We start from the raw sequence: 25,889 nt of genomic DNA on the forward strand, positions 1-25,889 counted from the left end.
AGGAAGAATAAAGGACAATTCAAGAAAAAGGTATATGTCATACTGTCTACTAAAATTGCTTAACATTTATTCTTTTAGGATTAGTAGGTTGTAAATCTAATGAGATGCATACATGAAGAACGGTAATTGATTAGACACTACAGTAGAAATGGATCAAACTATTTCCTCTTCTTGTTCCAAATTCCCTCCAAAAGCAGTCATTATGTTATTTTTCTTTGTCCTTATATAGATGTATTTAGTGGGACCTACCATATAGGCCTGCTCTGACAAATTCCATATTATGCTTATCATCAACGTTGGCCTCATCGATATTGATGTTGGTGCCTGGGTGGTTCAGTTGCCTGAGCATCTATCTGACTCTTGATTTCAGCTCAAGTCATGATTCCAGGGTCATGGATTGAGCCCTGCATCAGGCTCCATTCTAAGCATGGAACCAGTTTAAGATTCTCTCTTTCTCTCTCTCCCTTTGGCCCTCTCCCCCACTTGTGCTCATCCTCTCTCTCTCTCTCTCTGTCTCTCTCTATCCCTCTCAAATTAAAAAAAAAGAAGCAAAAAAAAAAAGATTGTCTTTAAATTACCAAGAATTCAATCAAAACAATGAAAAAAAAAAAAAAGTGAAGACACAACATAGAGGAAACCTGACAATCCCTTGGCTCCCTTTTTGTGCCTTCCTGTTCAGAAGTCTTCTCTTCTTTGACTCCACAGTGAAAATAGACAGCATCTCTTTGACAGCAGATAAAAATACTAACTACCGAGGATAGAGAAAACCCGCTAAGTCAAGATGTGGTTAGAATTTATGCTGGTGAGTCTGCTCACCACGTTGGATGACTGATTCTCTACAGCTGAGCATTGACCATAATGGCTTCTCCGCTGGCCGAGGTCAGTGCTTAATGGTGATTGTTTTGACTTCAGTGAAAAATTCATAAGAGTCTTTGGCTCCCTCTCTGCCTATCCCGGAACTCTTCATCCCCCCGAAAGGGAGGTTCAGCTCTCTGATGAGCCAGCAGTTGCTCCAGACCAAGCCCGACTGCAGCTTCTTAGCCACTCGGTGGACACGGCCCACATTGCTTGACCACACAGTTGCTGCCAATCCGTATTTAACACTGTTCGCTCTTTGAATCACTTCCTCCTCACTATCGAAGGGGACGACACATGTCACTGGACCAAATATCTCTTCCTTCATGCAGCAGGATTCATCCTTAATGTCTGTTATGACTGTGGGAAGCATAAAATATCCTGCTTGATTCTTGGGGGGGAGACTCAACGTATCCACCCCTTCACCACATAGAATTCGGGCCCCTTCGGCGCGGGCTTTCTTGATGTAACTTCTGACCTAAGTGGGTAGAAACCATGATTAGCAGCACCTTACCATTTGGTTTTACACAAAGCAGCAGAAAATTCAATATTTTTGAATCATCTACATAAAACATGTAAGGTCATTGCTAAGAACTCTAAAGCTGAGGGGCGCCTGGGTGGCTCAGTCGGTTAAGCGTCCGACTTCGGCTCAGGTCACAATCTCACGGTTTGTGAATTCGAGCCCCACATCGGGCTCTGTGCCGACAGCTAGGAGCCTGAAGCCTGCTTCAATTCTGTGTCTCCTTCTCTCTCTGCCCCTCCCCCACTTGTGCTCTGTTTCTATCAAAAATAAATAATTGTAGGGGCGCCTGGGTGGCGCAGTCGGTTAAGCGTCCGACTTCAGCCAGGTCACGATCTCGCGGTCCGTGAGTTCGAGCCCCGCGTCAGGCTCTGGGCTGATGGCTCAGAGCCTGGAGCCTGTTTCCAATTCTGTGTCTCCCTCTCTCTCTGCCCCTCCTCCGTTCATGCTCTGTCTCTCTCTGTCCCAAAAATAAATAAACGTTGAAAAAAAAATTTAAAAAAAAAAAAATAAAAATAAATAAATAAATAAATAAATAAATAATTGTATAAAAAATTTTTAAAAAAAAGAACTCCAAAGTTGACTACCGTATTGCTCAGCTGCTAAGCCTGAGGGCAGAAGTGCTCTGACCATCATTTGGGCATCCAACCCCATACGTTAGAGGAGAGGAGTCATTTATTTAATGTCTACGTGCTGGGCACATGGATAAACGCTTTTCAGACATTCTCACTTAATTCTCTCAAAACTCTATTAGCTATGTATTATTATCCCCTCTTTGCTGACAAAATTGAGTGTCAAAAAGGGTAGATGGTCCATACAACGAATAAACAGGAAAGCCAGAATCCACACTCCGCTATAATCGGTAGTTAAATACACAAAAGAATAGTTGCTCACTTTTGGGAGGGACTGTGTCCATTGCAGAATATGGGAAGTTGAAGGGTGTATAAGATTTCATTAATGGCCAAGATAGCTAGGCTTCCAGAACAAATAATTTCTAACTTCTAGTCTCATTACCAATTATATTCTAAAAATATATCTAGGCAATAAAGTATAGCTAACTATAATGGGAAATAAATTATGTAATAAGTAAACCCAGTGACTCGGGGACAATGACAGATGTTTACTAATAATGGTTGTAGAAATGACTCATTATAAAATGATACGTATGGTTATGTCTGGAAGGGTTGTTGCGGTCACAACATTATCCTGCCCCTGAAGGGTATGATAAGCATAGAAGCCATAGAAAAGTAATCCCCCAAATTAAAAGCGTAGAACAGCAGTGAGGCGGTCCATCAAAGGCTGGGTACGTTGAAATCATACTTCGGCTTCTTACTTATCACCTATCTATCTGAGCATTCTGCCCCAGTATCCGATTAATATTTCATCGTAGAACTGTATTCAACGTGGAGCTATGTGTTCGCTCTGTAAAAATAAAAAGGTAATGTTGTTCTATGATTCGTTTCGCTCTAGTTTATGGAACACTTAATAAGCCATGAAGTCAAACACTTCCAAAAAATAGAACATTTGGAACAGCTCTGCATTCCAAGCTGCTACACCGTTCCCCCCCAACCCGTGCAGGGATCTCAGTGTTCTTCCTGAAAAGCCCTAGTCTAGTTTGCGGGTGGAGACCAAATGAGGTCTGGACTTCTCCTTCCTCCTTCCCGTATTCTCTTACTCCTCTTGAAGCAACCCACCCAGATTAACTAAAACATGTCAAAGGTCGCATCCTGCGTGAACAGGAGAAGTTGAGGCAAAGGTCCCCAGGGGCCCCTGCTGGTCACAGGACCAGAACTTTCTTCTGTGATTCAAACTCAGAGCGTTCTGGCTTTAGATTGTCTCCTCTACCCAGAATTTCATGATTATCTATCTCTTAGAGGTTCTTGGCTCTAAAACGTGAAAGCGTCGGTTTTCAAACTGTGAACTTTTCAAGATATTTAATGTATAAGATGACTCACACTAAACTGAATTTATTTTCTGGGGAAAGTATCACTGGATGATAGACTATCTATACTAGAAGCTCAGGAACTGAGATTTTCAGTAAAATCTGAAAAAAGAAAACAACATTGTGACTGGTAATATGCCATAAAATGTAATAGACTATTATTACGAAACTTTTTTGAGAACAGAGAGTAGTTATTACTTCGTAGCTTTGCACGTAAATCAGAGCACAGAGGGCAGATGGGAGTGCTGGGGAGCCCAAGCGTTCAAATCCCAGGGCCTCCACTTACTCTCGGAGAGATTTCAAATGCTCTGTGCCTCAGTTTCCCCTCTGAAAAATAGGATTAACATTCCCACCCATTCCTAGGATTCGAGAAAATCATGCATGTGAAATATTTAGCGTGACGCCCGGTACACAGTAAGTCTTATGGATGCCAGCTGCTCTCGGTGCTGTTGGTGAAGAAGGAGATGGTGTAACACACGATCTGATGCTTACTGGCTAGGAGACTTCAGAGATGCTCCCACCCTGCAGGTCGGGTTTTTTTAACCTGACAAAAGAAGACAGGAAACTGCCAAAGTGGACCTTTGTTAGGCCTGAAGCCTGGCCCTGTCGGGGGATGCACCAGCCAGGATCCCCTGCGCTTCCCCCAGCCTCACTGTCAACACTCAACAATTCCGTCTCCAATTACCCGCATCTTTGGGGAGGCTGGCATACAGCCAGATTCTCCAGACAGTCAAGTGGAAAAGAAATCAAGGGGGTAAAAAGAAAAACAAAAGTGAAAACAAACAGCAACGCCGTGCAATAGGTGAAGAGCCTTTTCTTCACTCCTGGAGGACAGAGTCGCCTGCAGCTACCTATGCATCCCCTGGGTCTCTGGGAACCTGAAAAGTCACAGGTCCTCTTAGGAGCATGCTGTGTCTCTGTGGGTTCTGAGTCCTTTGCCATTACAGGACAACCTCGACATATTCTAATGGGATTCTTCTGTCCCTGAATCGCCACCTATCGCGACAGCCACATAGAAGTAAGATGGGCACAGACGCTGCAGGGCTAATTTGCAGGGGACAAAGACCCCAGGCGCTGCAGGGCTAATTTGATTCGGAGAAGATATAGACAAACTGCAGAAGAAAACAAAGAGGGCAGCTAGACCCTCCTTAGCACGCAGCCCCCCAAGCTTTCCAGTGACAGGCGAGGAAAGATGCCCACCAGTGGAACGTGTCCGCTGCCTCCTCCGCCCCGGAGGGTTTGGCATACTGGACTGAAAAGAGTCCCACCGGAAAGGCCACATTTACACTTCCCTAGCTGCTCCCATGAGCTCCCCGTCAAGGGCAGAGGTACCCAGGGCCTTCGCACAAGAAGTGATCTGAAAGCACCCGTCAGGGGTCCACCTGGTGGGAGAGTCAGAGAGGGACGCTGTGATTCCTTGCATCTGGGCACACTTGCTCCATGTGGCGCAGCGACGATGGCAGACATCCAGGAACCCTCTGAGCCCCCGCAGGATTGCCCTAAGGCTTCACAAGGGGAGGAAACGTAAGTCCACCCGAGGGGCGCTCTACACGAGGAAGGGGGGACCACAAACAAGAGAGACTCCATAGACAGCAGCAGGTCGATACGTGGTGGGGTAATGGGAATAACATCTTTGGTGTGCTTCCCTAGAGAAATCAAAATAAAATAAATTGGCCAACGATAAAAAACTATTTTTTTTTTAATTTTTTAAATGTTTATTTTTGAGAGAGAGAGAGAGAGAGAGCGCGCGCGCAGGAGGGGCAGAGAGAATCTGAAGCAAACTCCAGGCTCTGGGCTGTCAACACAGTCCGACATGGGGCTCAAACTCACAGACTGCGAGATCATGACCTGAGCCGAAGTTGGGCGCTTTAACTGAGCCACCCAGGGACCCCTTTTTAAAAACTTTTTAACTGTGTGTACAAAATCTTTCTCCTTAAAAGCAGTAGGGTCATGGAACTTTCTAAAATGAGTGCAAAATAATTAACTTTATTTTATTTTAATAAGGAAAGTAGCTGAGAAATTATTTTCTCTAAGGATCGAGGAGAAAATTAAGAGACGTTGGCTGAAAAGTCTGCAGTTTGGCTAACGGTAACGTGCTAACGTCAGTTTCTTGGTGCGGACAGTTGCACCGTGGACATGTAAGACGGTAACAAAGGGAAAGCTGTGTGAGTGGATATAGAAACCATCTGCCTTCTCTTTGAGATTTTTCTATAAATCTTAAGTTATTCCAAAATAGAAAGTTTATTTTTTTCTTAGTTATTTGACGGAGATAGAAAACATTCATGATGGTAAAAATATTCGGGAGTGTTCGAAAACTTCTGTTTGAAAGATAAATACGTGCTTATGTTTGAATGCGGTCAGGAAAAAACTGGTAACTGTACCCGTCTCCATTCTCAGGGTTATTCATGGAACCTCAGTAACTACCTTGAAATGATAGTAAGAAAACAAAATCCAACCGCCACGTTAAATAAATGCCCGTCTTGCCAGCATAATTTGGTTTCACAGAAGATGGCATTTCTGGGCGGCCATACTGGGTCTAAAACCTTGTCAGTGGTTCAAGTCTTGAAAACAAACTAAAGATCACATATGGTTTAGGTTAGGATTCTTGCCCTTTGTCCACAGCTTCTGTGGCTACGCTAGAAGCCATGGGGATCTCTCCCGCAGAACCATTTCACACATTCTCCCCTCCTCACCCTGCTTCCTGCTTCACTGGAGAAAATAGAAGAAATAAGAAGAGACCCTCAAGCTACTACACCCTCCATTATGTGCATCTCTGCTTCACAATATTGTAAAAGTTAAAAGTTAAAAGGCAGTTAATCTGCCACATCTGTGCAATGTCAAAGATTTCCAGAAACTTAGGTAAAGGCCCTGTCCCTCAGAGGCTAACTGATGGGAGCGTATCTTCCTTGGTGGCCCTCAGGCACCACAGCTGAAAACAAGGTCCCCTAGCCCCCAAATTCTATGACTTCTTTTGGGAGTCACATCAGGTAATAAGTTAAAATGACCTTAAAGACCTAAATGCCACAAACCACCCAAAGACCATCGATGGCTTCTCCCACATGGACCACCACTCACCTTACCAATTACGAACCACCTAATTAGGATCATGCATGCTGGCCCTTCCAGAATTCCATCTGCTGTAAGCCAGAGGCAGAGTCCTTTCCACTGGGAACTTTTTTTTATCTATGGAAACTCCTGCCTCCCTTAGTCTACATCATTCTTAGTAGTGACCTTTATGTTTTGAAATTTGACTTCCTCACTCTTGATTCTATCTCCATGCTGACTTCCTAGATTCATTCATTCCGTGTAGATGCTGCTTTAACTTGGACTACATTTGTGTATTCATATCTAATATTTCAGAGACCATTTCCTATACAGGTCCGAATGCTTTAGGAATAAGGCAGTAATTAACAACATTTCAAACCATGGATGTGTGCTGTGTCCTACACTGAGCTTATGCCCAAACTCACATTGCACAGATGTACTTACTTTTTCCAAATGAGCTTTACTTATCAGAGCTCCTATGCTGGCCGATGGATCGGAGGGAATGCCAACTTTCCACATTCTGGTAGCTGCTACAAACTTCTTCAAAAATTCACTATAGATGCTCTTCTGGACAAAGATTCTGCTGGTACAGAGGCAGATTTCACCCTGCCAAGAATGACATGTGAGGACAATGACAAGACACCCTCCTTCGTGGATAGGTCAACGCGGCAATTGTGAGCACCTGGCAGTGGCCGGGCACTGGTCTAGGTAATGGGAGATGGTGACAAACCAGACAAAGTCCCACCATGAGGACCACAGCGGTGTGCGAGGCAAGGCAAGACAGCGTGAGCAGGGCTGAGCGGGAGTGTAGGCAGGAATGGTGTCGGGGAGGGTAGGAAACGAGGGCAGGAGGTGAGGAGCAAGGCAGTATCATGCAGTCTCACAGGCTCACAAGGAGCTTGCACCTTGCTCCTGGCATCATGAAAAGACCGTGGAAGCCTTTAAGCTTTAAGCAGCAGGATGACGTGATGGGGTTCACGTTGTGAAAGGATCCTCCCAGCAGCTGTGTGGAGAATAGAACGGAAGGGAATGCGAGCAGGATCGGAGTAGAATTAAGAGAGTATTCCAGAAGTCCAGATAAGTGGACGTAGCTCGGACCAGGGCAGGCCCAGTGGACATGAGAGAAGTGGTAGGCGTCCACTGACGTTCCCAGACTCGAAAAGGGACATGGGACCCCAAAAGTGCAAGGAAACTGGTATAGATGCTCTGCAGAACAGACGGGTTTCAGGACGTATCCTTGCGGGGCGCCTGGGTGGCTCAGTCGGTTAAGCGTCCAGCTTCAGCTCAGGTCATGATCTCTCGGTTCACGAGTTTGAGCCCCACGCCTGGAGCTCAGAGCCTGGACAGCTGTGCTGACAGCTCAGAGCCTGGAGCCTGCTTTTATTCTGTGTCTCTGCCTCCCTCTGTCTCCCTCCCTCCGTCTCTGCCTCTCCCTCATTTATGCTCTGTCTCTCCCTCAAAAACCAAAACCAAAACCAAAACCAAACAAAAACATTAAAAAAAAAAACAACTGAACCGACAAGACTGGTTGATGGATTATTGAGACAGAAGGAAAAGAAAGGGTAAGAATCAGGGTGGCTCCCAGGTTTTTGATGGAGCCGCAGAGCAGATGATAGCGCTCTTCCCTGGGAAGGCGAGCCCGCGGCAGGGAGAAGATCAGCACTGCAGGGAAAGGAGAGGGAGGGAAACCGGAAGTCCTGCTTCGCACAGGTTAAGGCTCAGACGCCTAATCGTCACCCAAGCAGAGGCACTGAGTGTCCTGGGCTGAGGTGCTAACAGGTGCCTGAATGAAAAGTCATCCTTACTCTCCTTTGGCTACGCCATGCAATCGTTCGCAAACACCATTCTAGACACATCAACGCATTATATAGGTTTGACAAGTACACATACGCATGAACAACTATTTTTGTCACATTTATATTTGCTTGACCTTCACAACCATCCTAACAATAGAACGTTTCTAATTATCTTGCTAGTTGTGCAAAGATGCACTGTCCAAATTAAACACTCACTGTTTGGGAGCAATAAATTCTCTCTGCCAGCCAGGATCACGGTTAGAACCATCTGCCTACCTGGCTTGGGAAATCTCCCAACACGAGTGCCCTCTGCCATGTGCGGGAGGCAGGGGAGGGAGTAGTAAAGAGATCTGAGGGGTTAACCAGTCAGGGTTTTCCTGACTACTTAGTGCTGGGAAAGCATAGGTGGGACCAGCGTCCCTAATGGTATGACTTGAGAGGAAATAAGAGAAGGGAAATCTTATTGATTGAGTGCCCATTGTGCGCCAGGCACAGCGCGGGATGCTTTCCTCATAATACTCCTGTGGTGTACCAGCTTTTCCAGTTCAGAATTAGGAAATGAAGTTTGACCAAACACAGGCCCAAGGCCCCCAGGTACAGGAAGTTTCAACTTCAGTCTGAGTGATGTTGAAGTCCGCGTTCGTTTCTTCCGAGTCCCACGGCGTGTCTTAAGTATGAGTGTGCCCCACTCCAAAGAAGAGTACACACAGTGGAGATGTTTCGAAGGAGCCCATTGTGTCCAGTTGAGGAGGAAGTGCTCACTATGTGGGACTCATCTCTCGGCCAAGGAAAAAGAAATCAGCCCCTCTATTTTGCCTAAAGTCTATTTGTTGTCTCGAATTAGCCAGTTGGGTTCATGTCCTTTCCCACCGGCATTTAAAATACACGCCCCCCCTCCCCCCAAGAGGAAGGCTGTCTGAGCATTTCAAGTTCTTGCACAGTCCTTCTGTGCACTCGGAGTGCATTTGCCACCATGCAGAGGCCACTGAACACCCCCTCAACTATGTCTCAGGCCACGGTTTGTCCCCCCACCGCACTGTTGTCACTAAGCCACCCAAATGCTCGATTTCATTGTTCATTTCGATCCTTGTTTATTTTAATGATTAAAATAGCTGTATCATAAAATTGCAAGTCTATTTTCTCAAATCTGAAATTGAAGTCTATTGATTCAGAAACACTCTATACACACGGATATATCTGTATATAGAGGTGCGGACAGAGATACGTAATCAAACCACTTTCTCTAAGAATTACTGCGAGAGAAATCATTACAATTGTAATGATCCTGAAAAACCACCATCAAGAATGTTTTTCGTTCGACACTCATGAAAACCCTACTGGAAGGCATCATTCTTGCTTCTGTGATTTTACAGGTAAAGAAACAAAGGTTCAAAAGTCTTTGCAGTTTATTCAAGTTAAATAAAGATCTCTCTCATTCTACTCATCCTTCTATGACAGTTCTCTTTCATTAATTCTTTGCCCTCTGCTAATTTTTTTTTTTTTTAAACAGACCCTTTGGAGAGGGGCGCCTGGGTGGCTCAGTCGGTTGAGCGTCCAACTTCGGCTCAGGTCGTGATCTCACAGCTCGTGAGTTCGAGCCCCGCATCGGGCTCTGTGCTGACACCTCAGAGCCTGGAGCCTGCTTCTGCTTCTGTGTCTCCCTCTCTCTCTGCCCCTAACCCACTCGCATTCTGTCTCTGTCTCTCTCAAAAATAAATAAACATTAAAAAAAATAATAAAAATAAAATTAAAATAAAAACAGACCCTTTGGAGAAAATCATTCAGTATTTTCGTATACCTGTTGAAGGTCAAGTGTGCCCCCAAAGCAGGTACAGGTGTCCTCTTCGTGATGCTTCCAGTCTGGTCTATCTGGGCTGGTTTTCCTAACCCTTTGGGATGCCATCGAAGAATTTGCTAAAAACTGTCGCCTCCAGAAAAACAACTGTTTACACAATTTCAGGAGATGAAAAGTCGCCATGACTCCATGACACCCATGACTCCAACATAAGAAAGGTGCTGTAGGCTGGTTTAGGCATTTATTTCTAAGTGTGTGGTGCATTTAGGATGCTTTGGGGGAGCAAAGGTTCACTGGAGATAAGACATTGAGACAGCGAGAAGAGAATGAGAGTGACTCTATGAATTAAGGGAGAGAAAAGCTTGGAGAAACAAAAAATCAATCATTTTGCCCATGGCCAGTACCTGACAAAAAGCTGTGACTCAGAAAGAGGAGCTTGCTAAACAGAAGCTGTGACTCTAGAAGACCACAGATGGACATTGAGATAACACAGACAGTCAGCGGAATAACACAATGTAACAACTTCTTCTCACTGAAATAGCACCAGATTGACCCGCTCACTCCTGGCTTTGTACTGTGATGAAAGAGATCCAGTCTGACAGGGTCACAGAGTTTAACAATAAACAAACCAAAAATGAAACGAAACAAAATAAAAACAAACAGAGCAACCCAGAGGACCTACCTGGTTGGCAAAGCTGGACCTGACGGTCGTGGGAATGCACTCCTCCAGGTTGGCATCCTCAAAGATGATGGCGGGGTTCTTGCCCCCAAGCTCCAGGGACAGCTTCTTGCAATGGGGAGCACTCAGCTGAGCGATCCGCTCGGCGGTGGGCTGGCTCCCCGTGAAGGAAATCAGGGGTACCTCTGGATGGGACACCAGGGCCTCGCCTACCTTGGGCCCCGTTCCAAACACAATATTTACCACACCTGGTGGAACACCTGGATGGGACACAGTGACAGTTACACTAATTCTTCTCGGTATGTTGAGAACTTCCGTTACACAGACATTCTCTTGGAAAGTCCAATAGCTTGAATGGGTGGGAGGAAGTGTCTATGGCCGCCTCTAGTTTAATAACAAAGCTCCATGCGCTTTGCCTTAGAAAAACGAAGAGTAGAACATTCTCTCTCTCTCTCTTTGTTTTAATGTTTATTTATTTATTTTGAGAGAGAGAGAGAGAGCCAGCCAGTATAGGGAGAGGCAGAGAGAGAACCCCAAGCAGTCTCTGCACTGTCAGCGCAGAACCCCATGCAAGGCTTGATTTCCCAGACCGTGAGATCTTGACCGGAGCCGAAATCAAGAGCGGGACGCTTAACTGACTGAGCCACCCAGGCGCCCCGAAGATTAGAACATTCTAATTAATTCATTCCATAATATTGACTAGGCATCAGGGGCTGAGGACGCAGAGATATCCTCAGGCAGGTCAGGCCCTCTAAGGTAGAGAAGCCCTGCTCTTAGCTGGCATCCAGAAGTCACAACGCAGTGTGAACACGTTAAGTAGAGGGAAGAAGAGATTAGACTATCCTGGCCCAGGGACGTGAGGGAGGCTCCTCTGGGAAGGTGAGTATTGAGTTGAAGGTCCTGTGTCTCATAATATGGACATACCGTTACACTCCTGGACTGACGTAAAATACCAAGGACACCCGAACATGGGTGCCCCAATCTTTCTATCATGAGACCCTACCTTCCTACATTTGCGTGTATTTTTTTTGTGTGTATTTATGGCTTTCCTTGTTTATTACCTATCCAACACTGGAAGGCACACTAAGGGCAGAAATGGTGTCTGTGTTTTGCTCCCTCCCCTGTTCCCCTTGCCATGGCCTAGTTTGCCATATAGATTAACACTGCTAAACGCTCACATTCACTGAGGGTCAGTTATTGCTGCAAATGATTTACACCCTTCCCATCTCCCAACAACTGATGATGCAGGTAGGATTTAATATCCTCACCTCACCTAAACTGAGGCAAAGTGAGGTTAAACGGCATCCATTACGAGGCAAAACCGGGTGCGGAAGATTAATAAGCAATTAAGTGAATGAATGAACAAATACTTAGCATACATTATCCAAATCAGAAACGGTTCTTGACTTTGTTTGAAAGCTTTAAGTGTCCAGAAAGAAAATCTGTGTGCAATTGTGATGTGTCCAGGAAGCCCTTAGGTTTGCTTGGAGGAAGCTGAATGTATTGCCTGTATTTCTTCAGCCTTGAAATGCAACAGAGGCAGAAAACCTCCCATGTGTAAGGTTCTTGAACTACCCTGCTGCTAGGATCTTTTTCCGTCCAGGTTGGCCGTTCTCTCCTTCATAGAAACATACTCCATGGGATTACAACCATCTCTTCAAGAATATGCTTTTAAAGTATAAATAATAAGTTCTCATCAATGATCCATTATCATCGTGAACACCTTCCCGTAGAGCCAGTCTTAGCCTGATCACTTGAGGGGACAAACGAGTCCCCCTTCAGGTGAGCCTCAGGGACAGGTGTGAAGAATCAACGTGGCATCTGACAAAGCATCACCTCTAATGGCCCCATAGTTACGGTCATGTGCACACTTATTGAAACCTAGTCTGGCTCGATCCTGGATCACAGGTCACTGCCACAGAGGGCAGACCCAGGGCCAGACACCATGTGAATGCAGGTGAGCCCTGCGTTGGGACAAAGAGGAGGTTCAGGAGAGGGGGGGCCCATGGAGGCTGATGGGAGAGAAACAAGGACAGGTTCCCCATCGTTTGCAGGAAGGGGTCTTAATCTCCATCAATTATTACTGGGCATGTGAATATTTGCCCAATATTTTCTTTCTTTTTTCTTTTGAAATGTTTATTTATTTATTTTGAGTGACAGACGAGACAGCATGAGCCGAGGAGAGACACAGAGAGAGGGACGCAGAATGCAAAGCAGGCTCCAGGCTCTGAGCTGTCAACACAGAGCCCGACTCGGGGCTCGAAGCCAGAAACCCACGAGATCATGACCTGAATCGAAGTCAGACACTTAACTGACGTATCCACCCAGGCGCCCCTGCCCGATGTTTTCTGATTGGAGTTTGGGGGCAAGAGAAGGTGGGCTGTTGGTCAGGCTTTATAAATCCTGAAGGCAAAAATGGATCAAATCCCTTCTAACATTTACAATAGCATTTTAACGAAGAGTGAAGAAAACTTAGAAACACCACACATTTATAACCCAGGAAAGTGGGCTCATTTCTTCCAGGCCAATTGCCTTCTACACAACGGCACAAACACTTTACATTTCCTTGAGCTCTGGTGTTAATATGTTAAGAGCTACATACTGGCCATTATTTCTCAGTACCAATTTGCCATTCGATGGAGGCAGTAATGAAATTTTTCTAGAGACACCCGCCCTCTACCCTTAAGATATTCTGGTTATCAAAGGAAGAAGGCAGCCAAGTCGGCAAATACCAATTCGAGAAACCTCAGAGTAGGTGGCTAACGGACAAGAAAGGGCACAAGGTCCCTCCCATGCTAGGATGCGGCAGGGTGGCAACAAGCTTAAATTGGGCAGAACAAAAATAGGCCAGGGGTGCCTGGGTGGCTCAGTCGGTTGAGTGACCGACTTCAGCTCAGGTCACGATCTCACGGTTCGTGAGTTCGAGCCCCGCGTCGGGCTCTGTGCTGACAGCTCAGAGCCTGGAGCCTGCTTCTGATTCTGTGTCTCCCTCTCTCTCTGCCCCTCCCCCACTCATGCTCTGTCTCTCTCTGTCTCAGAAATAAATAAACATTAAAAAATTTTAAATAAAAATAGGAAGGCCAGAAATCCGCTTTCAGTAGACCCTCCAAGAACGAGGGCAAACATTTGGTGCCCCCAAGAAGAAGCGAATACTCTAGGACTTGCAAAGAGTTACTCGCTGCGTGCTTTTTTAAATGATTGCACTTCACAGGAAGGTCATCTGCCAAGTCTCTTTGGAGGCTCAGGACTAGAGGACTGGCTCTTTAAATATCCAGAACGCACCAGCAGGTCATTTTAGCTTTCTTTTTCTTACACCATTAAAAGTGTCTCTTACATAGTCTCAGTGGAGAAACTGAAAGCTTAAGGCAGGTGCAATTTGAAGGGTGCCTGTGTGGCTCAGTCGGTTAAGCATCCAACTCTTGATTTAGGCTCAGGTCATGATCCCAGGGTCATGGGATCGAGCCCCGCATCGGGCTCCGCGCTGCACACGAAGCCTGCTTAAGATTCTCTTTTTCCCTCCCTCTTCCCATCTCCCCTGCTTGTGCCCTCTCTTTCTCTCTAAAATAATTTTTTTAAGGTGATATTTGAGCCTTATGCTCTCAGTGGGCCAGAGGAGGGAAGTTCAGCAAAGCCAGCCCAGGCTGGGAAGGAGAGAAGGACCACCTTGGTATAATCAGCTTATTTGTTCACAAGAAAGAAGATCAATGCTGTGCAAATACATGGATACATAAACCTCTCATGCAGACCAGGTTCTGGGTGTATGGAAGGGGAGAGTACTGAGGGAAAGGAATCATCCTAGATCAAGACGTAGTTGACTTCAAGAGAGCACGGTTCTGGGAACATAGTTCTGTGGCCCACGCCCCCTCCATGCATTCCCTCCCCGACATGGATCACAGCAGAGCCTAAGTCCCACTTCTGTTCACTCGGGGGACCTACAGTCAACAGGCAGGGAAGAACTGCCTTGGACCCCCGCAGACACTAGGCACTTAGTTTTGCAAAGAACGGCATTAGAATGTGATCCCTCGTGGAAGGAAGGGATGACAGACAGGTGGGGCATGGGAGAGGTCGCCATCTTTCTATCACACACCCTCCAGGAGCCTAGGGCATCCGTAAATGTCACCTCAAAGACAGGATGGAGGGCCTCATTCCTCTGTACAATACAAGGGAAATGGGCAGCTAGACTAGGGTCATAAGGCCACCGTTCAACCTGCCATCTAAACCTTGGAGCCAAGAACTGGCTCAACTTCTTTAGAAGCCAATATGTATATTTTTGCTTGGAGAGATGAGATATCCAGAAGGGGGAGGGATGGGCTCTTTCTACTTTACAGATATGGGTGAGCCCAGCTACCTTCTCTGTGGGCTTGAAGGATGTATGCACAGCGGAGACTGACAGAAAGACAGCCTGTTTCCCTCCATCACCCATCATCCCAGCCCAGAGTGTGTATGGAGACCTGAGCTGAGGGACCTAATAGCGAGGGGCTTTCCTGTGGGTTACAAGCTGGGGCCTCCCGATGGTTCCCCTCCAACCCTGTGCCCATGCTGAGTTATACCCCAGAATGTAACCAGGAACATACCTTGAATGTGACCATTACACTATTCACAAAAAGAGGGCAAGGAGGGGCACCTGGGTGGCTCAGTTGGTTGAGTGTCAGATTTCAGCTCAGGTCATGATCTCACAGTTCATGGGTCTGAGCCCCTCATCGGGCTCTGTGCTGACAGCTCAGAGCTTGAAGCCTGCTTCGGATTCTGTGTCTCCCTCTCTCTGTGTGTCCCTCCCCCACTTGTGTCCTCTCTCTCTCTTTCTCTCTCTAAAATAAATAAACATTAAAAAAAAAAAAGGACAAGGAACCATATTGCATCAGCTTCCACATAGTGGCTCCAAATGCTGGGGAAACTGAGGGATATATATTCAAATCTCTTGAAAATGGGCTATTTTGAGCAGTTACTCTATAACCATACAGAAAAGTGCCCAACAGTAGCCTTATTTTCATCAAGGTTAACACGTAGTCCAAACAGAAGATTTAAATTGACCACTGAAGACACTCTCTGGGGCCCGCTGCTGTCGGGCTTGAGGCTCCCCGATTGTACAAGTCTCTGTACTGCCTGTCCCCTGCTGGCGGAAGGGTTCCTGCAGCAGCTCGGTACACGGGTGAAGAGAGGAAGCAGTGTGATGAAAGGGGTTTCTCGGGAAAAGCTCAGGGAGACAACAAGCAAAGATGTCGATGGGATCGGTCTTGCTCTGAGCGGATTTCCATCCAAAATAACTTTTCAAACGTCAGCGACGCGGAGGTGGCCGCAGCCCGCAAAACTCGCAACCCCAAAGCCGATCCCGTGCCTCTCGGGACCCGCAGCTAAATCACCTGCTGTCTCCAGGAGTTTGCACATCATCCAGGCCGTCACTGACGTCAGCTCGCTGGGCTTGGCTATGACGGTGTTGCCGGCAGCAATGGCCGGAGCCACCTTCCAGGTCAGCAAGTAGAGTGGCAAATTCCAGGGGCTGATCAGACCAGCTGCAAGAGGACAGAAGCACCTTCAGCAATGGCATGCCCCTCAAAGCAGGCTGGCCACACTGGGTTTCTTCACGTGGAGCTCCTCCCTCCTGCATCAAAGTGAAGCTTACTCTTCTAAAAATCCCCAATTCTGCTATTGGTAGCCACCGTCAGGAAAAGAATTCTGAAACGTATCATATGCCATTGTGCCTCTTCAAACTATAAATCCATACAATTTACTCTTTTCTTGATGTCGTAACAATTGTATTGATGAACAAACAGCAATATAAGTTCTAGGACCAAGAGGCTGTCACTTGTCACTAAACAGTTCCAGCTGTGATGAGTTTTAAGATTTATAGTCCGATGTTCACATTTTTTTAAACCTCTCTCTGCTTCATCATCAAACTGTCTAGCTCCTACTTAAGGTTTTCCATCACTGTTTCTAATCTGTTGTGGATTAAGACATAAAGTCTCAAGCTTTTTAGAATTATTTGTAAAATAAGAACAAATCAGTAATGAGCGTGCCCTGTGGGGGCCTCCTACTAGTAAGGCCGATGAATTCTGATGCATAGACTGCGAAATCCATTTTGGCAAGCCAGGGGGTTTTTTAATAAAAAATTCTCTCTAGGTTCTCACCTGTATCATGAGCAGATAGGATTGCTAAACAAGTAATAGAACCAGCATCTAGAATTTGTTCCCATGCAATACTGAAACCATGTGTAGGCTTCCAACCATAACACACACACACACACACACACACACACACACACACAATCTACCTTATGAATAAGTAAATGGATTCATTTTATTTTATACTCTTCCCTCAAACCTGTGCTGTGAAAGTAAACATACACTCTATATTATTATATTTCTCGTTGGAAAATCTTTTCTTTAGGGGATAACAGTATTTTTTCAGCATTGTATATCATCATGCTTCTTAGAGGAAGGTTTGAGCTTCTCCTAAATGCCTTCAAAATGTGATTTCCAAAGAGTTCAAATAATCAAAGTGGTAAAATGTCCCATTTTCTTTCCTTTTAATTTATTTTATCCTGTCATAAAATGTAATAAATATGGGAGGTTGGTGGGTTTTTTTCCTCGGAGGAACAGTGACATCTAGTGGATATTTTGAGACATTGCTCATATTTATATGTCCTCCAAAAGGAAGCAAGAAGCGGCCCATTCAGTCAAGGCTCACTTATCTGGCACTGTTCTAAGTGCCCTACACTTACTAATTCATTTAATCCATGTTAAAATATATAAGTATAAAATTAAACTATTCTCTCAGTTTTTCAGATAAGAATCGTGAAATATACAAATGTTAACGAAACTGACCCTGCACATATCCAAAATCCATGCTGTTAACTACAAGCCTCTCTGGAAAGAAACTTTTTTTTTTTTTTTTTTTTTTAGTTGTATGGGGGGAAAATCTTTGTATGTGAATTTCCTCTCGGTATTATTCTTTTCCTGGTAATTTCCCAGGAACGATGTTTTCGGAATAAGTGGGGAATTTGACACAAAGAAAAATAACCTCGAAATAGATTTTTGAGGCCCATTAATTTTCAGTCCAAGTAGAAGAAATCATCTCTTTCCTTTTTCTGGGTCTATTCCCTTAGATCGGTGCTGCAGGACCGACGGGGCGTCCCTCGGCACCAACCCAGTGCAGGCTTTCACCCAGCAGCACCTACCGATCCCCACGGGGGCCCGCAGGGTGTAGTGCAGACAGCCTTCGTGGTCCATGTGTGTGCACTCTGAAGTGTGGTGCAGGATGGAGGAGGCGAAGAACCGGAAGTTCTGCACAGACCGGGGGATGTCCATGGTTCTTGCCAACGTTATGGTTTTCCCTGTAACAAGTCAGCAACAGGAGACACTGTCAGTGTAGTGGAGACACTACCGCACCTGCATCCTAACTCACGCTCACGTAGCCTTGGTGCCTTCCAGCCCCGGACCCCAGCCCTTGACTAACGGACAGCTGATCATGGTTTCATAAAGCTGTGAAATAATTAGGTATGACGTTATAAGATGGGGGGGTGCTTAAAACGGAGTCAAATAATCTTTGTTTGTGGGGGGGGGGGTTGAACAATTGATAGCGATCATGAATTCGCCAGAAGGTACCACTCCGCTCACATCAGCTCTTTCAATTCAAAATCACCATGCCTTGTGCAGGCTACAAAGGGGTTGGAGTAATGGGTGTTAGGACAGCTGTATCTCCAGACACCATAAAACCCCTCGGACAGACATACGCTGTACATGAAATGTCCCCCAGCACGTGGCGGAGACCTTCAGATGTGCACGTGACAGAGCGACCAATGGCATCCGGAGGTTGGCATGTGACGCTCGCTCACCATGTGCCCCATGCACGACCTAGCTCCTGGACTGAACAAAAAGAGATTCCGGGCTTTTCCTTTATTCTCTTTGGCAATTCCAGGGGACTCCCCGCAGCAGGAGCACCAGCAGGAAACATCTCCTTCTTAAGGGCTTAGACTCAAGCTGCTTCCTAAGTTTAAGCTGATATAGAGCACACATACCATTTTAAAAGATCTTGGGTTTTCCTAACAGACATCCCTGCAAGGATTTATGGGCATTTACTCCATTATCCACACCTCTGGGACGGTAGCTGCTTAGGGAGCAGAACGCTGACCTGTCGGACTCTTTCTGAACAACTTGACTGTAACTGCTCTTCAATTACCCGCGCTTAGAACCCCTCTGCCTAGGATTGGAGAATTGCAGGATCAGCCCTCCTCTTCCTCTCTCCCCATATCCGTGCCCTTTGCCAAGCATCTCCGCCGTGCCTTCCACCAAATGGACAAAATGTATTTGCTTTCCTGCCCTGGAACCTGGGCTCAGCTCTGACTTGATGTGGCCATCAGAATGGGGCAGGCGTGGGCCAGATGCCAAACCCCCAGGTGGTTCTGCTTTCCACCTCTACCTCTGCCATGAGAAGCGTCGTGCAGGCTAGCCTGATGGGAAGAAGGTGCCCTGAGTCCCATCCATTGTGGTTAAGAGGCAAGAGGGCCCCTGCCCAACTGGAACGAGGGTGTGAATCTCCAGCGTCTGAGTAGTTGTACTGCACTTGCCATAAAGCACTGCTAAGAGGCGGCTGCACTCACCTTGGTCTCTGGATTCCGCCTGGGCCAAGTCCTCCAGGGATTTCTCGAGCAGATCCGCCAGCCGGTGCAGCACCTGTGAGCGCTCCTGGGGGCTCCTGGCCGACCAGCCGGGAAACGCTGCCCTGGCGGCCTCCACTGCGGCTTCGATCTTTGAGGAGCATCAGGAAGACAATCACCTTAGGACTGTTGCTCCCGAGGTTCGAGGAATCCAGAAACCACAGCTCCATGCATGCCTAATTTTTTTCAGCCTAATTTCAAATATGCAACACTTGCTAGTGCTGAGTTACCTGCAAAGTGGTGTTTTCGTGACCGGTGAATCAGGGCACCGCAAAAACAAAGAAGAGGGATCCGTTTTGACCAAGGTGTGCAGATGTGGCAATCAGATTATTAAAAAGAAGCTGTTTGAGGGGCGCCTGGGTGGCTCAGACGGTTAAGCACCTGACTTCGGCTCAGGTCATGATCTCGTGGTTTGCGAGTTCAAGGCCCGCATCAGGCACTGTGCTGACAGCTCGGAGGCTGGAGCTTGCTTCAGATTCTATGTCTCCCTCTCTCTCTCTGTCCCTCCCCTGCTCATGCTCACTCTCTCTCCCTCTCTCTCTCTCTCTCAAAATTAAATAAACATTAAAAATAAAAGCCATTTTAATTTTAACAGATGCACGTTTTCAATCATGTCAAAATACACATTTTTTTTAATATCATAGGGAGGGGAAACTCATCTAGACATGTAGAATCTCTAAACTTTTAATCCAGCTCCAACACATCTGAGAAAGTCTAAAATTTTGCTTGAAATCATATCTGCAGGCTGTCTTTCTCCTCCGAATGACTAATTATAATAGCCATTTACTAATTTTTCTATATAAAGGGATGTTAGACACACAAATTATTTCATCTAACCTGTTCTAAAATTCTAAACCGTGCCTATTGCTATGCCCATTATGCAGATGAGGAAACTGAGGCACAGAGCGCTCAAGTCACTTAGCAGAGGTCACACAGCCAATAAGTGGCAGTATCAGGATTCAAACCCAGATCTTTGTGGCCCCCGAGACCATGGCTGGCCTTCTGTGGCACAGCCTCAGTCCCTGCCCCTGCCGGGCTCTGCCCAGTAAAAGAGGCCTGTTGGGGAGGAGGATATCTGTGTTTGAACAGATAGTTTGGAGACCTGGTTTTGGAGCCAAATCCAAAAATATACAGGGGAAGGTACGGGCAAGGCCAATTCATGCAAGGTGAAACGGGTCTTCAGGTCATGGGCTGCCTTTGTCTGCCCCTTAGCAAAGTCTAAGCAGTATCTTTTCCAGAGACAGCAAATCCATAGCCTGTGTCTCACCCCTCTCCCCTCTCACACACATGACAAGACTATAATAACTCACAGCTTGCTTCTACCCCTGGGCTCAGACCCAGCCTCAGAATCCTTTTCCACAGGCTTTAGGTCACCACGAGCATCTGTCTCATGTCACATGATCTGATAATTCTGCTGCCCTCTCCCCCCAAACCTGATGTACATTTCTCCTTTGCTTTCTTTGTAGAAAACAGAGTCCCTCTCAGCGGGGCTGAATAAAGGATACAATGAGTCTCATTTCAGTTATACATTTCTGGAAAAAAAATGGTGTTTTCATTTCAAAAGCTGAATCTCTAATGTGGACCCGCAGAAACGATGAAGGAAGAATGTGGGCTTTCCACCAGAAGCTGCCGTCCAGCCGAGGCCTGGGTGCCCGCCAACAAGAGGAGGGTTCATTCCTGCTGTGGTCAGTACAAAACGTCCTCTTCCTGAGGTTGTCAGTGTAAAAGCTAAGCTTTTCGCTACGCAGAGAACTCAAGTACAGTCATGTTTTCTAAGCTGTCTTAGAATACATGTGAATATAACACGAGCATACGCTAAGACTTCGGAAGCATTTACTATTTGCCAAACACTAAGGGCTTTACATATACCAGTCTGTTTAATCCTTAGAACAACACTATAAGGTATCCCCATTTACATCCCCATTTATCCCCATTTTACAGGTAAGGCGACTGAGGAACACGGAAGTTCAGCTCTAAGTCAAGACCATACACACTAAGTTGTGCAGCTGGTCTTTGAAGCTAAGTGGTCCGACCCCAGTCTGTGCTGATGACTGCAAAGCTATCATGTAAATGCTACCATACGTGTGTGTGTGTGTGTGTGTGTGTGTGTGTGGTCACTGATCTAAGCATCAGAGATGAGAATGTTAGCTCACTGTCTGTCGTCTGTGGAATAAAGGACGATGATAAAGTCTTATTTGTAGGCTGTTACGACTCATATTGGGGATAATTCCGCTGTTAGCAAAACCAGCAGCACTTTCTGTGAGTGACTTTCTGTAAAATCGGGCATGTAGTTTGTACGTGGACCGTAGTTTTCAAGCCAGAAAAAGCTGGGACTTATGGGGATCAGAGAGAATATTTGCAGGGAAATCCAAAATGTTTATTTCTCTACCAGCAGGTGCTTCCATAGTACATTCTGTCTTCTGAAAAGGCATGAGCCATTAGCTGCAGAAAATATTTCAACTGAATTCGTCATATTTGTCGTTTTTAACTTCAGTTTAGAAAACACCCTGAGACCAGGAGGACTGGAAAACACAAAGCTGGATTTCCCACATCTATCCCAGGTCATTGGAAACAAACAAAATTGTGGGTTACAGTTTAACCAATAGATTAGCCAGTATTTGCAGACTTTAATCCACAAGTCTAAAGGTTTTTTTAATGCAAGACAGATTGAAAACATTATTAACAAATGAGAAATAATAGCTTAGTATAGATGAAGGCTTGTTTATATATCTTTATTAATATATGAAGGTTACAATTATCCTTTAAATAATCTAGTTCTTTGTGCCTTAAAAAATAAAATCCATTAGGCATTAGATGAGCATATGTCCATCAGCCACATTTATCACCCCAGACACATTTACATTCTCAATACAATAAGTGATAACTAATCAAATGTGTCTCCACCATTTTATAAAATTTCTCAAAATTAATTCAACATCAGTAAAAAAATTTTAATGTGTGTGCCATTAAGCACTTTAAGAAAAAGGATGGTATTAAATTTAAACACAAAACTATATGGGAATTTGATTTTGCATTTCACCATTCAAATGATCAGTTTTACTTTACCAGATATTTTAAAAACATAAGGAATTATTAAAGGATAACCTAAAATAAATCCCTGGGCTTTTACTTTTGCTTGTTTTTAGCGAAATAACAAGTTTTTCAGAAAACCATGAATATAGTGGCAAGTTTAGGCAACATTTGGTAGAGAAAAGGAAACAGTAATACTGATCATTCTTAACAACTAATAGTTTTTAGTAGACACCTATTAAGGAATGTCTGAGAAATGCAGCTGTGTGTTAAGCTGCCTAGACTAATAACTTGCTTCTGCAGAGTCACCTGGGCTTTGTTCCGTGCACAGATATCACCCCTTTCTTTTAAGAATATTGTTTAAGTTTATTTATTTATTTATTGGGGGGAGGGGCTGAGAGAGAGAATCCCAGGCCGGCTCCGTGCTGTCAGCGCAGAGCCCGATGTAGGGCTCGAACCCGCGCACCGTGAGACCACCCTGGGCTAAAATCGGAAGCTTAGCCGACTGAACCACCCAGGCGCCCCAGGTAGCCCCTTTTGAAAAGTCACATGACACTGCTTCGCTTTTACCTTAGCACCTGTTTTCGCTAACCAAAAGAAACCCGAAGAGGATTTTCACTTTTATGAAAAGAGCCATTACCATAGTATGTACTTCTCTCCCAAAAGCAAAGTTGCATGACACGAACTTTCAGTAAGTGGAGGAGACTCTGCACTTTATGCCATTTCCACAGGTGTCGTAGGAAGGCTCTCTTTTCGGATTGCGGGGGAAACCTACATCCTAGGAGTCTGATTACAAAGCAAACCTTCCCCGAACTAAAATCTTCCTGTCCGCCGATGTTTAACAACTGGGCACCTTTTCCCAATTCCCCTTGCTCCTAGAAAAGTAAGTGACGTGTAATCATCAAGACACCAAGTACATTTCAGTCTCCCTAAGTGAACTACTCACCTCTTCGTTTCCACTGTCTGGCACCCTGCAGTATACTTCCCCCGTGGACGGATCATAAGAATCGATATATGAGCTACAAGGTACAAACTTTCCATTAATGAAGTTCTCCAGCGTCAGAAGTGCCTTTGTTCCGGCCATGGTGGAGACAACTCCTGTCTTTCTCCCCACCGGTGAGGGAGTCTCCCTACCCTGAGTTTGCCTTGTCCTCACCTCCAGCCCCAACGTCCTCATTTACCAATCAGGGAATGTGGGAGGTGTCCTGACACTCAGGAGCCTTCCAGTCTCCCAACTCTAAGTGAAGAGAGTTCTGGAATATTTCACAGACTTCCGGTACATTTTGAGAAAGGGATAATAACCTGGCAAAGTAACATCAGCTTATGTGTTCATGGCCCTTTGAAATGTCAGAAGGTATCTGTGTATCTCCTTTTATTGCATTCACACTATAAGCTTTATTGCTCAAACACTGAGGGCCAGACCCTGAAGCGAGTCCTTGACACGAATGTACTCATTCATTCCGCACAGCAACCCTATATAAAGTAAGTGTCATTGAATCCCCTCTGTTGTAGAAGAAACTGAGCCTCAAAGAAGTCAATTTGTCCAAAATCGCAGTTAGTAAGGAACGACCATTAATCCGGTTTTCTCCTAATCATGTTTTTCCTCCACGCATCGCTGCCCTCACCCCACAGAGGTAACTGAAGACAGACTCCCTCTCTCCATCACTCATCTGTGTTTCTCTTTACTTTGCCTGCCTTCTCTCTGTCCGGTCCCTCCATCCCGAAACCAGCAGCTTACCAGCCAGATGTGCCATGGCAATAAAGCCACAAGCCAAATATATGCATGGTGTGTATAACACACAAGGGATTCATATCTGTGATGTGTGTAAGAATTTCTATAAATTGGTGAGGGAAACGAACAGCCCGATTGAAAAAAATAAGCAAAGGCTAAAAAAAAAAAAAAACCAAATAACAACAATTCATAGCAAAAGGGATGCGATACACGATTGGCTAATGAAGGTATGAGAGGTGCTCGGCCTCACTGTTAATCAAAGGATGTGAAGGACACAGAGATGCCCTGTCTCCCCAGTGAGAGACGGTACACATCCCCCGTGGGCAGCGTGTACTCTTCTGTGGGCTCCCACGGTGGGAGGGCTTACAACACAACACCTGGGAAGGCAACCAGGCAGTTGTCAACATTTTTTTTAATATTTATTTATTTTGGGGAGACAGAGAGACAGAGCGCAAGCAAGGGAGGGGCAGAGAGAGAGGGAGACACAGAATCCGAAACAGGCTCCAGGCTCTGAGCGGTCAGCCCAGAGCCTGAGGGGCTTGAACTCACGGACCGCAAGATCATGACCTGAGCTGAAGTCTGACGCCTAACCCGCTGAGCCCCCAGGTGCCCCGGAAGTGTCAACATTTTAAATGTGCCCACTTGGAGTCTGGTAAGCCTAGGAATCTCTCTCACAGAATTTCTTGCTCTGGTGCAAGTAGCTAAACCACAGTTTGGTAATTTAAAAACTGTGAAAACCATAGAAATGTCTACCAACCGACGAATATGGTAAATAGTTGTGACACCCACAATAAGGAATGTTATGTAGCCATTGAAAGAATGTGCTATTAGGTGAAAAAAGAGAGCTAGTGGATAACATGTCCTATATAATCTCCTTGGATGCCTATTTGATTGAGGGGATGGAAAGGGGAGGGGGAGTGAGGGTTTTTTCCTCTTTTTACTCCATACAGTTTTAAATTTCATGAATACTTTGTGATGAACCTTTATCAATATGCCACTTTTGTAGTTAAAATTTTGTCAAATGTGAGATATCAATATTCTAAATTCATTGGTCATTTGGGATGTTTCCTGGCTGTGCACAACCTTAGATCCTTAGGGCTTCCCTGCTCCCCCCTTGTTGGTCTCTAAATAATCTCCAAAATTCTTGCTAATCAGTGATGCAAAGTGAGAGGCTCTTCTTTCCCTAAGCTTCAGGCCTCTCTGCAGATCTAAAGGTGACCTCTGATGATGGTCTGATGAACAAAGGACCAAGCCCCTGGTGTTCTCTCATTTGCAGCTCAAAGCCTCTGCAGAAACTTGGGAATTAAAACTCACCTTATTTAATTTAGCCACTGTTCTCGAGGCTCCTTCTCCTCACCCAGTAAGAAGCAGGGAAGAAGTTTAAAGGCAAACATTTTTCTTCTCAGCCTAAAATTCTTAACGTTCCTTTTCCAGGTGACTTTTCTTTTAGCTTGTGTTATTGACGTGGGGTCATTTCGAGGTGCTTCTGTTGGATACCTGGTTACATATAAATAGAAACATACGTGCAGGGACAAATACAACGCTACATGCAGCCAGCGTCCATTCCGGAACCCAGAAACCAGGGTGGGTATTTCGAAGTCTAATGCAGGGAAATGGTTACATTGTGTTGGAAGGCCAAGAGAGGGGCCAGTCCGGCTGAAGCGCCCAGACAATAGTTAACATCAAAGAGCAGATGTCATGTCTGAGCCCCGGGAACACACGAAGAGGTGGGTAGAGAGAGCTCCTGCAGGGCTGTGGCGTGGCCACAGCGGCTGGGCCAAGGGCAGCTGGGGGCTGCAGCTCGGGCTGTCGCTGGAGAGATGCTGACAGGGTCTGGATACA

At 45.6% G+C, this 25,889-nt stretch overlaps 1 protein-coding gene across 3 annotated transcripts; it reads right to left on the minus strand.

Moving 5' to 3' along the window:
• Positions 1-569: 569 nt before the first annotated feature.
• Positions 570-24,501, minus strand: ALDH8A1 (aldehyde dehydrogenase 8 family member A1). Of its 3 annotated transcripts, XR_003968967.1 has the most exons (8): positions 23,262-24,501; positions 19,229-19,376; positions 17,807-17,962; positions 15,993-16,142; positions 10,636-10,892; positions 6,807-6,968; positions 2,270-4,963; positions 1,279-1,333 (listed from the first exon to the last, which is right to left on the minus strand). XR_003968967.1 is itself a non-coding variant. In XM_030316392.1 (7 exons), the coding sequence occupies exons 1-7, from the start codon at positions 23,490-23,492 to the stop codon at positions 881-883; spliced, it is 1,557 nt and encodes a 518-aa protein (XP_030172252.1). In that variant the 5' UTR covers positions 23,493-24,493; the 3' UTR covers positions 570-880. The 3 variants fall into 3 exon arrangements, 2 of the variants coding, with proteins under 2 accessions (XP_030172252.1, XP_030172253.1); XM_030316392.1 differs by lacking the exon at positions 2,270-4,963 and having other exon boundaries at positions 570-1,333; positions 23,262-24,493; XM_030316393.1 differs by lacking the exon at positions 1,279-1,333 and having other exon boundaries at positions 1,920-4,963.
• Between the last annotated feature and the right edge of the window lie 1,388 nt (positions 24,502-25,889).

This window comes from Lynx canadensis, chromosome B2 (genome assembly GCF_007474595.2).
Source record: "Lynx canadensis isolate LIC74 chromosome B2, mLynCan4.pri.v2, whole genome shotgun sequence".
NCBI classification, from domain to species: domain Eukaryota; kingdom Metazoa; phylum Chordata; class Mammalia; order Carnivora; family Felidae; genus Lynx; species Lynx canadensis.

What these genes read in the sequence shown, in the direction of transcription:
- ALDH8A1 (XM_030316392.1), bottom strand. Translation starts at nt 23,492, where the DNA reads ATGAGGACGTTGGGGCTGGAGGTGAGGACAAGGCAAACTCAGGGTAGG. An exon ending in CAGACAGTGGAAACGAAGAG is followed by an intron (nt 19,377 to 23,261) that starts GTGAGTAGTTCA and finishes TGCTCCTCAAAG; the next exon opens with ATCGAAGCCGCAGTGGAGGC. An exon ending in CAAACTCCTGGAGACAGCAG is followed by an intron (nt 10,893 to 15,992) that starts GTGATTTAGCTG and finishes TGTCCCATCCAG; the next exon opens with GTGTTCCACCAGGTGTGGTA.